Source organism: Octopus bimaculoides, chromosome 24, assembly GCF_046866305.1.
Source record: "Octopus bimaculoides isolate indiv1 chromosome 24, ASM4686630v1, whole genome shotgun sequence".
Taxonomy (NCBI): Eukaryota; Metazoa; Mollusca; class Cephalopoda; order Octopoda; family Octopodidae; genus Octopus; species Octopus bimaculoides.
The window spans coordinates 16,837,232-16,854,838 of record NC_142951.1 but is presented as its reverse complement, the minus strand read 5'-3'; the positions used below and the strand labels follow the sequence as shown (position 1 = coordinate 16,854,838).

Sequence of the window (17,607 nt, the reverse complement as noted above, 5' to 3'; positions counted from 1 at the left end):
AAATTACATGCGCCCTCAGATATATCAAAAGAATTTATAAAGCTTAGAAAGTTCTGTACTTTCTCTGGTTATATTTCTAAAACTAAACCCTAACAGGTATTACGAGATCAATAAGGAAACAAAGCAATTAGCAACAGTTATTAAAATAGACGATAGAATCGAATGTTTAGCTTCTAAAGCCCCAGATTACTTTAAAAGGCTATGAACCAATTCTTTTAGCTGATCCGAAATGCAGACGTATCAACCTAACTAAAAGTGAATTAGGTAAAGTTATCAAGGTCATAATAATAAAATTATACAATGCACTCATTTTCCCCGTGATAGATGGCTTTAATAATTTACACAACCATTGTGTCTGTAAATTTACATAATTTGTAATCATTGAGATTTACTCTTCCATCACTGATTCTCTTTTAATAAAAGTTTTATAACTAACTGCAGATACGCTATTACATATAAGTATAGTTATCATTTTGCACGTTATATAATTTAGATAATGTTTTCTGGATAAAGCGTAATGACACAACTTTTCGAATTTTCTAATAGCTGCTGTGATGGAGCTGAAATTCTGTAAGATAATTTATTTTACACAACCTACTATCTAAATTTAACTTTATAGAATTATCATTATGCAATGATGAAAGTCGAATATTAAACTCGTAATAAATTAGACCATTTAAGATAAGGAAGCAAATAAATTAGACCATTTAAGATAAAATTTTAGAAGATTTGATTTGGAGTTACTGTGCGACCTAATGCTAGCGTAGCTAACCTTTTAGGTTCTATTATGAATCTAGCCTTAACCGCTTACAGTCCCCAACAGAAAATCGAATGAGGTTATACGCTTAATATTCAGAAAACTTGATAGTCTGAAAAACCTACCCAGTAAACATCAGTTAAAGAATACATTCCTCCACACGGAAATCTAAAGGATAGAAATGCTAGAGAAAGAGAAGTAATATAGTATAACCCTCACTTTCATTTTGAAGGTCATATCTAATATTGCCTGACCCTTCTTGAATTTAGTAAACAAACAGTCTTCCATAAGCTATAAATTCTACAAGATTCTAACAGATGTAATCCCAAAGCAAGTTATAGCTTCATGGATAATCTCTCAGTTCTTTACCTACTAATTAAGTAGGATGAAATTAGTTTCTTACCCTCTCCACAAACGATTCTTCACCTCAGTGCAACTGTCTTAATCAAAGTACATGTCTTCTATACGGTAAACACCTTAAAAAAAGTGTTGTATACTATGCCAAGATTTGTGCTTACGATAATACCAATGGCACAGAATGTTATATAGGCTTTACCGTGTACACATTCAAATTCAGATATATTCAGCTTACAGAAATGTTAATTCATTTCGATAAAAGTTAATCAACAATACTGTCGAAATCATTTTGACTGCGGCCGTGCTGGAGCACCGCCTTTAGTCGAGTAAATCGACCCAGGATTTATTCTTTGTAAACCTAGTACTTATTCTATCGGACTCTTTTGCCGAACCGCTAAGTTACGGGACGTAAACATACCAGCATCGGTTGTCCAGCGATGTTGGGGGACACACGCACACAAACACACGCACAAACATACACATACATACATACATACATACATACATACATACGTACATGCATACATACATACTTCCATACATACATACATACATACATACATACATACATACATATATGTGTATATATATATATATATATATATATATATATATATATATATATATAAATATACGACGGGCTTCTTTCAGTTTCTGTCTACCAAATCCACTCACAAGGCTTTTGTTGGCCCGAGGCTAGAGTAGAAGACACTTGCCCAAGGTACGACGTAGTCGGACTGAACCCGGAACCATGTGGTTGGTTAGCAAGCTACTTACCACACAGTCACTCCTGCGCCTATATATATATATATATATATATATATATATATATATATATATATATATATATATATATATATATATATATATATATATATATATATATATATATATATATATATATATATATATATATATATATATATATATATATATATATATATATATATATATATATATATATATATATATATATATATATATATGAAGGTGCATGGCCTAGTGGTTAGGGTGTTACACTTACGATCGTGAGATCGTGATTTCAATTCCCAGACCGATTGTGTTCTTGAGCAAAACACTTCCTCTCACGTTGCTCTGCGATCACTTCGATACCTGACGCGGGGTACACAGTGCACCTGTTCAGATTTGATGGAGGGAGTGAACTAATGTACGGCACATACATTTGATCACTATAAAACTATTTGCGTAGGTCGTTTGGCAAAAGCTGAACGCTCATACCTTGTCTTCGACGGCAGAGTCCATTAGAGCTATCTATCTGTCTGTCTGTCTGTCTGTTTGCCTGTCTGTTTGTCTGCCTGTCTGTACACACACACACACACACACACACACACACACACACACACACACACACACACACACACACACACACACACAACTGAGTGTGTATGTGGTTATGTATGTGTATTTAGCCCCGAAAGGCTCTGAATCTGTGCATCCTCGAGAAAAACGATTTCGATTTTCGAAATTTGCGTCCCAAAGAGGAGGTTGTGTGTAAATAATAATAAAAAAATATATATTTTGTTGAGAGAAATAACACAACCTTTAGATCGACAAATCTCCTACTCTCTATCTGTCACCATCAGGCTTTCTCTGTTTTATGCACTTTTCCTCTCTCTCTCTCTCTCTCTCTCTGATATATATATATATATATTTAATAAATGGAGTAATATACGCATATGTTAAATGAATTCTTTTATATATATATATTAATCACACCCTTTATCATTCTGTATATGCGTAGTCTCTCACGCATTGGTTTCATTTTGGTTAAAATGATTACTTTCATCGCGCACAAAAATACTAAATACTAGCTTACAAATCCTATTTTCTAACCGGATAAATATTATTAAATTTAAATCTCTGTAATATCGGACTGTTTCCGATTTCATACCAGGACTTTTTGCTTGTTTCATCAGAAAATTGTGACTATTACAATTATTACGTAACTCTGAGGTTCCTGAAACAGTTGTCGAGTTAAGAAATTAATGTATTTTCTTAGTATTCTGTATTTTTATGCTCCATGTGAATATATTTGCATATATATATATATATATATATATATATATATATATATATATATATATATATATATATATATATATATATATATATATATGTATGTATGTATGTTTGTACGTATGTATATGTATATATGTATTTATCTTTCTGAATATGTATACACACACAAACACAAACACACACATATATACATATATAAATATATATATATGTATATGTCAAGCCTAATTGGGTTAACATACATTGCTACCTCTGACACACTCTCTCTCTCTCTCTCTCTCTCTCTCTCTCTCTCTCTCTTTCCCTCTCTTTATATATATACACACACAAATACATACATACATACATGCATACATACATACATACATACATACATACATACATACATACATACATACATACATACATACATACATACATACATACATATGTATATAAATTTCCCTTTTCTTATCTTTATCAGTTGTATGGGTTTTCCGGAAAATACTCCCTCCTCGATTCAACTCAACAAATTGCTACAACAGTATATATGTGATATATAACACAGACACTCTCCCTCCTACTCTTAATAGTGCAACTCGTACCCAGTAAAAATGCCTAAATCATTGCTGGTAAGACGAAATCGGTCGAAAGGCGTATCCTACAACCACCACCACCACGACCACGATGTTCCCACCCATTTAATCGATGTCATCACCGACACCACCACCACCACCACCACCACCACCACCACCACCACCACCGCTACTATTTCCTCTATCGCCACGACCGACAACACCACCACTGCCATCACAACTACTCACACCACTACTGACGTCACCAATCAAGGATATCAATGTCTACCAATACCGTTAGAACCCGGATGTCGTGATCACGACGATAATAATAATAATGTGACGAAGTCAACGATTGGATGCAGCAGTTTTATGGGTAAGTAAGTTTTTTGTTGTTATTGTTGGTAGTGATGTCGCTACTGTCGCTATATCGTTGTTATTATTGCTGCTGCTGCTGCTATTGTTTTATAGTAGCCCTTTAGCCCCAGGGCAAGCCTTATCTAAGACATTCCAGGACTGACCATCCCATCTTTTTTTGCCTATTTCATGGACTGCTATTGTCCAATGTGTCACCCTACTTTTGAAATGGTGGGGTAGATTTAACTGATGCGATTCAAGTGACCACGAAGCGGTTTCTTCATTGGTTCTTTTGCGAAGTTGTTGTTGTTGGAACTGGTGCTATTGTTGCTATTATTGTCTACGCCGTTACTGCACAGAACAATAAAAATGAATTAAACTAAAACTATTTCTCTAACCACTTCATTTTCTATTCAATTTGTCTTACCTACATACCTACATACGTACATACGTACATATCTATCTATCTATCTATCTATCTATCTATTTATCTATCTATCTATTTATCTATCTGTCTGTCTGTCTGTCTGTCTGTCTACCAGTCTATCTATCTATCTATCTGTCTGTCTGTCTGTCTGTCTGTCTGTCTGTCTGCCTGTCTGCCTGTCTGCCTGTCTGTCTGTCTGTCTGGCTGGCTGGCTGTCTTCCTTGCACCTTCTACTTTTATACCTGTGACGACAGGTATAAAAGTGAATGTGATTTAAGTAAGATTTGCTTACTATTTCTGGAAGGTCTGCATTGTTTGTATATTTGGCAATATTGAAAAGAATTCTATTACAACACGAGTTGAAATATATATTTATTTTCTCTCTTTATTCCCGTATTCCTCACGGTTTCAATTCGTCACCTATCATTTAAACCCACTCCTCACACATTCACACACACCACACCCTTCACCTTCCACTGCCCCTCCTCCTCCACCCACATACACCTTCTCTACACTTAAAATCACTACCCATATGCCCCTATAGTATATACAAACACCTACACACACCCACACACGCATGCACGCGCACACACAGACTCCTCTCCACTCCTCCCACACCTAGCACCAACACCTTCCAACCCCTACCGCTTGTTACCCCTATTCCACCTCTCACCTCGATGCCTCTCCCCACAATACACACATACAAGTGACCTTACACATATATTCATATGCACAAATACAGAATCTTACACACAGTTGATATTCCATACACACACATTTTATCCATATACACACACCAACTGATTACAGACACACGCACATTCGCTCACGTACATACACACATAAACACACACAATATTCATGCACAGACACACATAATAAACATACTCTGACAACAATGTCACATATACACCTGATGCACAAACACACACATACGCACTCACACACGCTACTTGCACAAAGCATACACGCACACAGTAGCTACTACACACATGCGTTTGCGCGCAAGCACATACACACATACACATCTGCTTGCCTTACACACGCAAAAACACACACACACATACACATACGTTACACAGCCTCACCTATTCTTACACATATGCACACGTTCACACACACAGAGACAGATATAAATACACAGAGCACATACGACACACCGCTCCACACAGCGCACGTATTTCTTTACTCATACACATACACACGCACGCTCCCATACGTACACATATACACACGCTTACATAATCTTATGCATGCCCACACATACACACAGGCACTCACTCATACACACATATACACTCACATACACTCACATATACACTCACATATAATAATTATTATCTCGCCAAGATTACTACTTCATAACCAAGATAAACTCAAGAAGTCACCAAAATCGACAGGTAATTCATTGAAAGACAATCTAAATGTCTGGAAACAAAAGTACAGCTACAGACACATATTTCTCACTTAATAGGCGTCATCAGCCCTCCAGTTGCCCTACCTTGTCACCAGTGGAACGAGACACTCAAACATAAAATAAGAGTAGATTACATTTATAGTTTAAGTAACTTGCATAAATGAAACGAAAATGAGATAAGATAAATAACTCGATGTAGCGAGTGGCATTTAACTGTACAAATAAGTCACATGGATTTTATCTGGCTTTTACGTTACTGATACATATGTCTTTGGAATTCACCGTCAACCTATAATTCAATCAGGTGTACTGCAATTGATTTAACAGCTGGAGTACTCATCGTCGAAAATGGCGAAGGACCCATTTACAGTCTTATTATACATGTCTGCTTGGTATGAATAAAACGATATATACATATACATCCTGTTGGCTGTGTATGTATGTGTGAGTGTGTGCGCGAGTGTCTGTAAAAATTATATCCGACTCCATTTGTATTATTTGTGTTACGCCTGTGTTGCATGTGTATGATGTATGTGAGATATAATTTGTATATGATACATACATACATACATACACATACACACACACACACACACACACACACACACACACACACACACACATATATATATATATATATATATATATATATATATATAAAAGTTTATGTAAAACAAGGTGCGTTTCACACGTGTGTGCATGACTTTGCAAATATTTGGTTCACTGCACACGAATCTTTTTAACCTTCCCTAATATTATCGCCCACATACACAAGCCTGTGTGAGTATGTATAAAAACACACACAAACACACACTCAAAAGTAAACATACATACATATATGACCTATCTCTCTCTCTCTCTCTCTCTCTCTCTCTCTCTCTCTATCTATCTATCTATCTATCTATCTATCTATCTATATATATATATATATATATATATATATATATATATTCGGTTATCCCATAAATAATGCGGTTTTCCAATTGCATGAACTTAAAGTTGGAGGGGGCGGGATAAACTACTTGCATCAACTTACTATAAAAGCAGGTAGTAATTTTACCTTTTACTTATTTTTAGTGCAAATTTTGAAAAGTGCAGTTTAGCCCCTATCACCACACCTTGGCTAACAGCGCTAGGAATTCTCCTGTTCTGTTGCCATTTGCAGTAGACATCTGCCAAGAGGTCACCAAACAAATCTAGCATGAAAACATAGAATTCATAGAGCAGACCATTGAAACCCAGGCGATTTGCGACTTGTGCAATCACTCATCCTCTCCCGAATTTCAGCGGCTGTTATCGGCTTTTCACATAATCTCACGTCAGCTGCCGAGAGTCGCGGCAGGCCGTCCAGGTACAAACTAAATTCCGCCACCGTCATCCACCAATCGCCCTCCCCAAACCACTGCCCGAAGTGCTGCTGAAAAGTTGCACACATCTGCTCGGAGCCGAGTACAACGCACCCATCGTGATCCGTCAAAGACCTGATCGTAGTTTTGTTGTCATGTCGCGTCTCCACCGTTCGGGCCCATCGGACAGCTTTACTTCCTTCATGTTTGAGCGTCCGGGCCTTAGCTCTGACAACGCAACCTTCGTGTTTCGCTTCGAAGAAATGGCATTCAGGTTGGATTTCAACACCATCTTCACCCTCTTTTGATATGCCTCGCTGACCTTGACTTTCATTTCTCTGTGTAGAATGTCATCCAGCTCCCAAATCCCTAAATATCTATACCCACTACCGTCGGGTCCACCCACGGTCTCTCCTGATGGTAATCGCATTCCTCTGCAGGATGCTTTCTTCCCACCTTTCATATTAAGTACTGAGCATTTGGTAATCCCAAATTCCATACCGATGTCCCTAACACACTTCTGAACTGTTTTGGCTAGGTATTTATCTGTTTTTCAGATTTCCCAAACAATTTCAGGTCATCCATAAACAGAAGATGGTTCAATGATGGGGCTATCTTCCCACATCGGTAACCCATCTTAACTTTCCTAAGTGTCATTGTTATGAGTTTTAGTGAAATTACAAATAGTAACGGAGAAAACGAGTCACCTTGGATGATTCCCCTTTTAATATTAACTTTTCCAAGGAATACATTACTTAAGTACAATTTGGTTTCCACTCTTTCATGCAATGCATCAGAAAATTTGTGATGTTGTCAGCAACACCAAACATCTGCAGGCATTCAACGATCCAAGAATGAGGCATCATATCATATGCCTTCTTAAAGTCAATCCAAGCCATAGACATGTTTGTATGATGGCTTTTACAATGCCTCAAGACTGTTCTATCGATGACCAGGTGATCCTTAGTACTCTGAGAACTCTTGCTACATCCTTTTTGTTCCTTTGGTAGTATTTCTCCCTGTGTTAGGAAAATACATGTCTTTGCTGCACATATTCCAGTGAGTATCTTCCATATTATGTTTAGGCATGCTCTGGGACGGTAGTTTCCCCACAATATTCCCCTTTCTTCTATCTTTCATTATAAGTGTTGTCCTCCCAGTTACCATCCACACATGGACTGTACCTTTCTGGACACACACACATTCAATTGGGCTGCTAGTCTTCCATGTACCGCGTGGCATCTCTTCAACCAAAAACCATGGATCCCGTCTTTTCCGGGTCTTTCCAGTTAGGCACTTTTCCCACTTATTCTTTCACGTCACCCGTGCTTTATTATTATTATTATTATTATTATTATTATTATTATTATTATTATTATTATTATTATTGAGTGAGAGAGCAGTGTATGCCATCAAAGTGACACTGGGGTAAAATATACGAAGCCCATTATATCCATCATGACTACCCGTCTGATAAGGGTACACCAGGCACATGCATCACAACCACATGTGCGTGACATGGTGGTCTCATATCAAGATAAACAGCGCATGACCTCGCAGGTGGGGCCCAGTTAGAATTTTCTTCAATTCGAGTCGCCCATCCCGCCCAAAAAGTCCCTGAATAAGGTTTGTTTAAGGATGTTGAGCAAAATACCCATGTTTCCAAAGGTGAATTATTCAAACCCCAAATAATTCCTCTCAACACATGGCTATGATGCTCCCCCACTATTTCTGCTCGTGATCAGAGATTCACATATCGTCAGCCACCAAGGGACATGCTCAACTGGTTACGGTCAAACAACTGACAAGCAAATCTGTGGTATTGAGCAGAATATTTGCTGTAGCCCATCTTTTTATACCAAGACAAAACAATGTACATGATAACACTTCCAATCGATTAAGATCAGAAGCCATGAGAGCCACTGCCTGGTACTGCATCCGGGCATTTATTATTATTATTATTATTATTATTATTATTATTATTATTATTATTATTATTATTATTATTATTATTAAGTAGTTTTATTTTTATAACGTGCTTTCACTTCACTACCGAGCGCAGCTCTGTGTGTCTTGGGTATGTGCTGTAGTTTGCTGTGATGCTCTTATGGTTACTCTATTGAAAGTGTTTTGCGTAGGATGTGTGCAGTGCCCAGTAGTGCAATTTTCTGTATGTTATATATATATTTGTAAGTCCTGGTGTTTTTGTTATGTATTTGTCTGAATATTTTTTTATTATACCCAAGGCACCTACTATGATAGGAATTGTTTCTGTTTTTAGATTCTACATTCGAGTTACCTCTATTTCCAGGTCTTTTGTATTTTGAAAGTTTCTCCATTTCTTCTTCTTCTTCTTCTTCTTCTTCTTCTTATTATTATTATTATTATTATTATTATTATTATTATTATTATTATTATTATTATTATTATTATTATTATTATTATCATCATCATCATCATCATCATCATCATCATCATCATCATCATCATCATCATCATCATCATCATCATCATCATCATCATCATCATCATCATCATTATTATTATTATTATTATTATTATTATTATATATTCATATACACTCAACAGATTAGACTTATTGTAAAAGAAAAGAATCCTAACATTCTTCTTCTTCTTCTTCTTCTTCTTCTTGTTGTTGCTGCTGTTGTTGTTGTTGTTAAAGCAGCAATAATTCCATTGCTTGGTTTCGGCCGAGTGCTGTTGTGTGGACCTTAGATACTTATTTGTTTGTATCTTCTACTGTATTAAAAATCCTCGAAATATCAGGTGTACAGTGCTTAGAAGTGTTCGTTGTGTATATGTATAAGTCCTATTTTATTTTATTATATGTTTGTTTTCAAGTTTTTTAACCATACTCAAGTTTAAAAGGGATTCCTTCTATTCTCAATTTCCAAATCCTGATTATCCCTATGGTCACAGCTGGCAATATTTTGATCAGTCGTCTGCTTTATCAGGTCGGATTAGGGGCTAAACAATGGCAACAACAGTAACAGTTACAACCACCGTTAAAACACCACATTCACGGTATTAAACCTCTCACTACCGTATCATTCAACCATATACATCCTTTGTTTGTGACAAACACGCTATGAACCCAATAACCTTACTGTCCCCCTCTGCAATACACCCTAACGGATATTTGAGCAGGCTGTTGAGTATCAGGAGCTGATGGGTTAGATGAAAGAGAGCCCTTCAATATTTCCATCGTGTTTATGACAAATAGGGAAGGTTAGCAGTAAGTGAAAGCAATCAACCGGATCAGTGTTACCTATGATGTCTCACATAGCCAAATGCAAATATACGTATGCATGTGTTTATATATGTATAGACGCACGCATACATATATGCATACATATACACAAAACATACGCATATATAAATACATATGCATACATATAAATATATATATATATATATATATATATATATATATATATATATATATATATATATATATATATATATATATATATATGTGTATATATATATATATACATAAATATACATATATATATATATATATATACATATATATAATAATATAGATGTAATCAAAAGATTAAATGTGGTACTTAAAATGTTTGAGGCACCAGAATTTGGTAGGGTAAAAACTAAAAACAAAATCAAGAGATTTGGTGAATAAAATTTGAAGAAAAGCAACAAAAATCCAATAGGTTATAGCAGTACGAAACGTACGTACTGCTATAACCTATTGAATTTTTGTTGCTTTTCTTCAAATATAAATATATATATATATATATATATATATATATATATATATAAAATACAAATGATATGTGAGCATATGCATGTATACATAGATACATGTACATACCTACATCTACATGTATATATAGATGCATATCCGGGTACAGGACGTCAAAAAAACGTGGACAAAAAAGGATCTGGAACATAAAGAAAGCACAAAAAACGGAGTTTTTTACGGACAACAGAATGAACACAGGAAAACAGACAAGCCACTTATGGAACTTTTCCTTCATCAGCTGCCTCTATTCTAAACTAGGCGTTTCGAAGATGAGGCAGAACGCGCTCTTAGAATAGCTCTTCCCGCGAAGCGGATTAACCTGCAATGCCGGGGATTCCAAAGTAGCAAACAAAAACCAAGACAGGAAAAACTATATAGTGAAAACAACGTTAAGGGCCGTTAAGCCGATTGAGATGAGATACTGAACGCTGTGATGTGACGAACTTGAGCAGAGAGAGATAGCAGTTCGTGTTGCCTTTATGCTGGCCGAATGGAGAAAGGAAAAGGTGACCACAGGTCACATGTGATCAACGAGGAATGGTAGAGAGAGAAAAAGGAAGGAAGTTGAACAAAGGTGAGCGACGAGAGACAGGGAGGAAGAGTAAGAGAGGGATATGTATAGCAGTGAAGGGGAGAAGCAAGGACAACAAAAGGAAGCAGAACGAGACGGGGAGATTGGTAAGAAGATAGATAGATAGATAGATAGATAGATAGATAGATAAATAGATAGATAGATAGATAGATAGATAGATAGATAGATAGATAGATAGATAGATAGATGAGTGTGTGTTGAATATATCCATTTATTCCATCCCAAGGAATAATGGTGGAACATTCTCATCAAAACTTCCATTACATGTTGCCATACCAGGCCTAATATAATTTTTTATGAGGGAATATGAACATTCACATACGCACTCGCACGCACTCGCACGCACTCGCACGCACTCGCACGCACTCGCACGCACTCGCACGCACGCACACGCATGTGCGCACGCACACACACACGCGCGCACGCACACACATACACGCAAACTTTCATGTAAAACTTTCTCTCTTACTGCTGGGTAAAAGCTTTCTCCTTTTCTTTTCCTGGCTTTTGACCACCTGATTTCCATCAGTTTGTCATATATATTATTATCCTATGTACATGTATATATGTGTATATGTGTATGTACAAATATATATGTGTGTGTGTGTATGTATTTACATATATGTGCGTATGTGTGTGTATACCTAACCTCATGATATTGTTTCTAATAAATCTTGATTTTTATGACTATACCAACTATGATTTCTGTCTGCTCCCTCAACCCTACCCCTAACAGATACTGCCCTCTGTTCTCTCAGCCTTAGATATACAAGGATTTGATAAACTAGTCTATGAATTGAAACTGACCCCATAAAAACAAAAACAGTGACAGGTAGAGTCTGTAACAATGCATATCTTCTTGATAACTTAGTAACTTCTATGCTGGAGTGAAGCCAGCATGTTCTTTGTTTATCTCCTTAACTTCTTGGAAATTTTAGGTATAACTATACTAATCTGTCCATCTGTTCTAATTTAATTTAATTTAATTCTTTGTCTTTTGTGCAGCTGAGGATTGTTCTGCATTTTAAATTGATGTAATGATTGCAATATTCAATTCAATGGAGTTGCATGAAACGATTGCACTGCATTACCTCTGGATATCTTTGTTGCTTATTTTGATTTTAATCACCTTACTTTGAAATTGTATGGATAATACCGTACTAAATTCTGGTGCCTCAACTTAAGTATCATATTGACCTGAATCTAAATTTTTGCTGAACTCATATACATACATACATACATACATACATACATATATATATATATATATATATATATATATATATATATATATATATATATATATATATATATGGGGGGGGGGGAGAATTTACGAAAAAAACAACAGACGGGGACAGGTGGTGTAAACAACAAAAGGATGTATTAGTTTAACGATATATATATATATATATATATATATATATATATATAAATATAATTTTTTTGCTTAGGCATAACGATACTAATAACCAATATGTATGTATGCATCTCATTTCTTTTCTTTTACTTGTTTCAGTCATTAGACCGCAGCCATGCTGGGGCACTGCCTTGAAGAATTTTAGTCGAATGAATCAAGCTAGTACTTTTTTTAAAGTCTGGTACATATTTTGTCGGTCAATTTTGCCGAACCGCTAAGTTACAAGGATTTAAATATAGAGACACCGGTTATCAAGCTGTTGTGGGGGACAAACAGACACAGACGCGCGAGCACACAAAAACACACACCCGCTTACATATACAGATAAGCGCATGCATATACATATACATGTTTGTGTATGTGTGTGCGTTACATATGTGTGTGCATTTTTGTCATGTGTACACGTGTGGATATGTGCATATATGAATACATGCATTTGTACATTGATTTATAGTAACTAATAATAATAATTTGAAGCATTTTCATATTTTTCCAAATGGACGGCGCCTTTGATGAATGGTGAAGATTTTAGTTAACGTAGTCTACCAGACAATTCCGAGCTCTTCATTTTACTCTACACTGTTAAATACTTTACTGGGAATGATCGATAGCAAAGCCGTTGGTATTCACGCTCTGAAATAAACCAGGAACTGATTGTAAAGCGAAATTTTTACCATTCGACCATGCCCGCTCCTTACTCCATGGTCACTAAGTGTTTTTAAGCCATCAATCGTTATATTTTCATTGAAGGTGAGAAATTTGGATAAATTCGTAAACCGAGGGCAAGAAGATTCCTAAAAATTTGCAGAAAGTTCTTTATCGTAGAACTTTGGTTGCAACACCAGGATTTTATTTTCCCACACATACAAATTTACTAAGGACTTTTTCTGATGTAGATCACAACTAGTCTACACAGATTCATTTAATTAAAAAAATATTCGTTATATTTTCTAATCTTCGCTTTTGAAAATTACTCGTTATATTTTTGGATTGTTATGATGGTAATTTATTCCTTATGTTTTCAGACTTTTGCTATGGAAATTTACCAAATTTTCAGGAAAACTTCAATACAAATAACAAACATTCTAGAAGTGATTTTCATGAAATTAAAAACAGTTTATATTCCAACAACCCCGGTAATAATCAGAGTAACAGTCAGACTAACCCAGATACTTTACAGACCGACGGTAATTTACAGGAAATGTATTTTCTGAACAAATTTAAGGTATTTTTAGCTAATACATTTTCTTTATCTTTCTCCTATTTATCATTTTTCTTCTTCTCAAACTTTCTCTGCCTCTCATATGTGCGCTTGCCTTTTGTTTTTTAACCTTTGTATATTATGTATATGCCCCTTCCTTTTCATTGTATACCGTCTATACTTTTTTTTTTTTAATAATTATTTTATCATTTCATTATATGTAAACCCCAACACTTTATGTCTGTCTTTGTATTTCCCCCCTCGTCCTTCATCCTGAAGGCAACCCAGCTCGCCACAAGCAGGGCTGGCTGGGATGGCAAAATATTCGTCCTTTAAGGGAGAATTTTAAGTTTTATTAACTCAAAATTCCATATTTTTAAAAAGTAAACAAAACAAAATTTACATTATGGTTTCGCAAATCGAGGGGTCCAAAACTTATTGTAACAGCGCTTTCGGAATTTCTTTCCCTCCGCTATCTAATATAGTTGAGAAGAGGACGAAGAATAGCAGCAGCGGTAGCAGCAGTAACAGCAGCAACACCACCACCACCAACATCACCACCATCAACACTGATGAAAGGTGGGAGCGGAGAACACTAACACTGCTACCACCACTGCCACCACGAGGACCAATCAGAGTAACAACAACAATTAACAGGACGGTGACGAGAAAGAATAAAGAATTATTTCACACCAAACACCCACAGATTTCACCACCACCACCACCGTCAAACAAAAAAGGAGAAAAAAGTATTAAAGCAACGACGGCGTTTGCTTTTCTAAGCACAGTGGGTTTGCTCAGATGTGTCGCAGAACAGAGGAGGTGGAATTATCAGAAGAGGACTTAGCTAGAGCAAAAATGCATCTAACCAGAACTGGCCGGACAGCCCACCTGAACACACCAGAGGAGGTGCAAGAGGAAACAAAGAGGAAAACAATTATATACAGATGTATATCATTGAAAACACGTTAACTAGAAGGAGATACGCAAGGCCAGTTGAAAATGCCTGAGACCTGTATGGAACAAAAAATGTTATGTCGCACCTGGTAGAAGCTTTGGCACAGTAGAGGTGAGGTTCTCAACCGAACAACTGGTCAAAGAAAATTCCACGACAACCCTTAAGACCGAGGAATTGCATATGATTTCCACATACCTCGATCGAAGAATCGTTAAAGTGAAGGTAGCGGAGGTGCCACCAGAAGTAGACATATTCTTGCTGGCAGCAGCCATGTTGTACAGCATAGTGGAGGGGATGAAGATTCTTCAAAGTCATTGACACAAAAAAGAAAACTGGAACATTTATTGCATGCAGATTTTGCAACTGCACAGGAGATTCCAGATCTGATAGAACTCCCTAGAGGTGTAAAATTCTTTGTAGCAGTAGAAATCCAAGATGCCACATTTGTGGCCAAAGAAACCACTCAAAGGCTTTCTGCCCCCAAGCAAACACAAGAAAAAGCCGCACTGCTGCAGATACCTCCAACACAACAGCAACAACAGAGACAAGTGGCTACTGGAGCAGCGATAACAACAGCAACAGTTGCGGCAACACCAATTACAAAGTACCGAAGGTAGCAGCAGCAACAATAACAACAACAGTGGAAGCAACAACAGCAAACAACATAACTCACCAACATCTATAGCTTTCTCACACCAGACAGCAACAAAAACAACAGCATCAGTAGCCACCAGAACAACAACAACCTTACAAAGCACAACCAGAAGACCCCACAAGATTTACCTCTTCCCTCTCTCAAACACTCAGACATACCCTTCGTGGACGACGACGACGACGACGACGACGAGGAGGAGGAGGAGGAAGAAGAAGAAGAGCCTAAATGACAAGTCACCAGATTAAAAAGGAAAAGGAACAAAAATTCACCCAACTAAAACACAAAAATCTGGCAGGCATGATGACTGAGGAGAACAAACAACTCTCCAATTAACAACCACACCAGCTTCGTCAACAGCAACAACAGCATCACCACCAGCACCGTCACTACCAGCACAAGCACAACCCAGTTTGCACACATGACTCGTAACCCGCATATCCCAACACCAGCAATACACAATCACCAACTTTACAGCAATGATCACAAACAATAAAGAATTTATGGCACATATATACAATACAGACACCACAAACACCGATGTCATCACACCATCAAACAACACCATCAAACAACACCATCAAACAACACCATCAAACAACACCATCAAACAACACCATCAAACAACACACCGCCATACATATAATTCCTGCTAACATCACAAAACATACAACAAAATAAAATAAAATATTCTGAAGGAGTTTGGAACCTTCAGGAAAGAGATAAACAAAAGACTGTACAACGAACTGCTCGCGGATATAGCCACAAATAATCATGGGGGCGGAACAACAATCACCACCTCACCAACAAAATCACAATAAGTAGCCTTTTCTGATTCTATACCTCGATCCTACATGGCTTCGCTTACAATTGGTAGTATAAATACACGTGGCCTGGAGTCGCCTTGGAAACAGGATCATCTACTCAACGACTTCAGGTCACTAAATGTCGATGCGGTGGCCATAAGTGAAACCAGAGACTCTCCGACCAACAAGCGTCCATGCCCATCTTCGGTGGATACGAGATCTATTTATCTCCATGTCAACCGAAATTAGGGGGTGGAATTGTGGTGTTGCTCCGGAGAGGTCTGGATCTCAGGATAAAGACTATCTTCCTGGACCCTGAAGGTAAGTTGGTGGTCCTGGATGTGAACAGTAGTGACAGAAGTGCCATCAGGCTGGTGGCTGTCTATTCTCCGACAGGAGCAGGGCAGCTGACTTTCTTCAGACACCTGGAAGTTTTCTTGGAAACGTCTCGTCCTTTCGTGCTTATGGGTGACTGGAACGCTGTCTTAGAATCACATTTGGACCATGTGGGGCTAGTAGATTAAGGAAGTGGTTGCAAAAGCCTCGCAAACCTGCTCAGACGTTTTCAGCTGTCTGACAGGTACCGGTGTGGAACTGGTTTAACTGCGTCGAGTCATCCAGGTCGTATCTAGATAGAATTTTCTGTAGGCCAGTAGGAAGGATAGTATAATTTGTCCACTTTTTAAAGTCGTCGTCTACACAGACCACAAATTTGTGATCTGTACGGTCGATTTAAATAAAATATGTGGGCAGGTTACTGGAAGCTGAACGCGTCACTCCGGGCGTGCCATGCTTACAGAGATCGGATTAGCGAATTAATTAAGCGGGCGTTAACGGCGTCAATACTTAACAATAAATGGTGCTGAGTCCTGAAAAGGGCAATTAGAAAAGAATCGATTGAGTTTAGCAAGGCTCTAACGATAGAAAAAAAAAATAAAA

The 17,607-nt window shown here is 37.1% G+C and overlaps 1 protein-coding gene across 2 annotated transcripts in view; it reads left to right on the top strand.

Moving 5' to 3' along the window:
* Positions 1–3,609: 3,609 nt before the first annotated feature.
* The window catches only part of LOC106875818 (uncharacterized), a 69,872-nt gene continuing 55,874 nt past the window's right edge, over positions 3,610–17,607 (top strand). For both annotated transcript variants that reach the window (XM_089341402.1, XM_089341403.1), the window contains exons 1-2: positions 3,610–4,084; positions 14,077–14,276. In XM_089341402.1, the coding sequence (XP_089197528.1) occupies positions 3,748–4,084; positions 14,077–14,276 (537 nt within the window). In that variant the 5' untranslated portion in view covers positions 3,610–3,747. The remainder of the gene's footprint in view (positions 4,085–14,076; positions 14,277–17,607) is intronic.